At 36.7% G+C, this 1,822-nt stretch overlaps 1 protein-coding gene across 1 annotated transcript in view; it reads left to right on the plus strand.

Moving 5' to 3' along the window:
- Positions 1–139: 139 nt before the first annotated feature.
- The window catches only part of BRIX1 (BRX1, biogenesis of ribosomes, homolog (S. cerevisiae)), a 3,608-nt gene continuing 1,925 nt past the window's right edge, over positions 140–1,822 (plus strand). The window contains exons 1-4 of the mRNA XM_009069250.1: positions 140–247; positions 625–668; positions 1,310–1,380; positions 1,747–1,796. Coding sequence (XP_009067498.1) covers positions 208–247; positions 625–668; positions 1,310–1,380; positions 1,747–1,796 — 205 coding nt within the window. The 5' untranslated portion in view covers positions 140–207. The remainder of the gene's footprint in view (positions 248–624; positions 669–1,309; positions 1,381–1,746; positions 1,797–1,822) is intronic.

Consider the following 1,822-nt stretch of genomic DNA (forward strand, 5'->3'; position numbering starts at 1 on the left):
TCTGTGCAGGTGGGCAGATAAAAACGTGTTCTTACTGGGGTTTTCTGTAATTGCACTTCAGACATCTATTTTTGCTGTGTTGTAATAGTATTAAGGCTAGAAACTTCCCACGTAACTTTTGTGTCTTTTTCCTAGGGTAAATGGAAAAACAAGGAGCGAGTGCTGATATTCTCTTCTCGTGGAATTAATTTCAGAACAAGGCACCTAATGCAAGACTTAAGGACATTGATGCCTCACTCTAAAGCAGGTAGGGTTAGATTTTTCAGAATGCTTTTAAGCCAACAGCTTCTAACAACCTGTTCCTTGTTAAAAATGTGGTGCATAAGTGTTTTGATGAAACTTGCTTCTTAAACAAACATCAAACCCCTTTCAAGCCAATGAATACAGCGACTGTTGTTGTGTCTTAATATCTTCTGGTAATTGAATTCTATGGCATGAGTCTTGCAAGTGCACAGATAGCTTTGTTGCTGTGTTAATTTATTCCGTAACGTGACTGAAATAACTTGATAGTTATTTTTAATTTTTCATTTATGTAAAACTTTTGCAAAAGGACTGACTGTTAACGAAGAACCACTTGTGTTAAATTGGTTTTCCAGCCTTGTAAATGTTGTTCTTGTCTTCCAGATACTAAAATGGACCGTAAAGACCAGTTGTTTGTAATTAATGAGGTAATTAAGGATTTCTCTACTGCCTTTTTTTTTTTTACTTTCTGTGGAAATCCAGTGTGCAAGAGAAAAGGGCAGCAAGTTCAAATGATCTCATACTAGTTGCAGGAGTTGTATAACTTCAGAGATGAAAATTATTCAAAAAGCACTTGTGTTAGAACAGGAACTTGACTTTTGATTAATGAAACCAAAATGAAACTTTCATATAAATGTAGACTTTCGTCATGAAGAAATAAAAGAGAATGTGTCGTTCTGTATAGGTGAAAGGTGTAGTACAGTCTATACTTGAAGAATACAGGGCAGAAATATGCAGCCAGCCCAAACTGTGTAGTACTCCATTGATAGTTCTCAGCCTAGAGCCTAATATCACAGCACCTGCTCTCATGTTGGTATTCTGGAGAGCTTATCAAGTTGTTTGTAGCTTTAAGGAAGTTATTACTCCCGGCAATTAATATTTGAGATTTTTCAACAAAACAAGTGTTTCATCTTAAGTTTGGGGATCAGTAGGTGGAATTTGTTAAGACAAGACCTCTGCTTTTGGACTTACATTTTGTGAAGGAGAAAATATTAGAGATGAATGTGGAAAGTTTTCAAAGATGTCTTCAAAATGTTTGTAAACAGCTAATTTATTGTGTCTCGTGTAGGTGTGTGAAATGAAAAACTGCAATAAGTGCATCTTTTTTGAAGCCAAAAAGAAACAGGATCTCTACATGTGGTAAGAAAATGCTTTGTTATATTTGTGTATGTAGCTGCTGATGCTTCAGTTCTAGCCCAGGTTTCTTACTGTAATAGTGAAGGTGCATGAAACAGTGTTGCTTTGTCAAATCTGCTCTAATCTTGCACTTCTGTGGATTGTGCAAGTTTACAATGCATGACCAGCTTCTGTAGACTGCAGAAGCCTTTTACAAAATTATGTAGAAATCAAGTATTTGAGTCTGTTAAAGGAACTCAATCTATAAAAGCAACAGAAATTACTTCAATAAAGGACTGACAGGTTGGCTGTACTGTGGAAATCCATCATAGCTTCTGGCTGCTGTTAATGCTTCTCTTTTCTCTCTTCCCCACTACCTGTCCTCTACAGGCTTGCAAACATACCCCAGGGGCCATCAGCTAAATTCTTGGTGCAGAATGGTAAGCTGGTTGACATTAATGTGTTT

This window comes from Acanthisitta chloris, unplaced genomic scaffold (assembly GCF_000695815.1).
Source record: "Acanthisitta chloris isolate BGI_N310 unplaced genomic scaffold, ASM69581v1 scaffold20532, whole genome shotgun sequence".
Lineage (NCBI taxonomy): Eukaryota > Metazoa > Chordata > Aves > Passeriformes > Acanthisittidae > Acanthisitta > Acanthisitta chloris.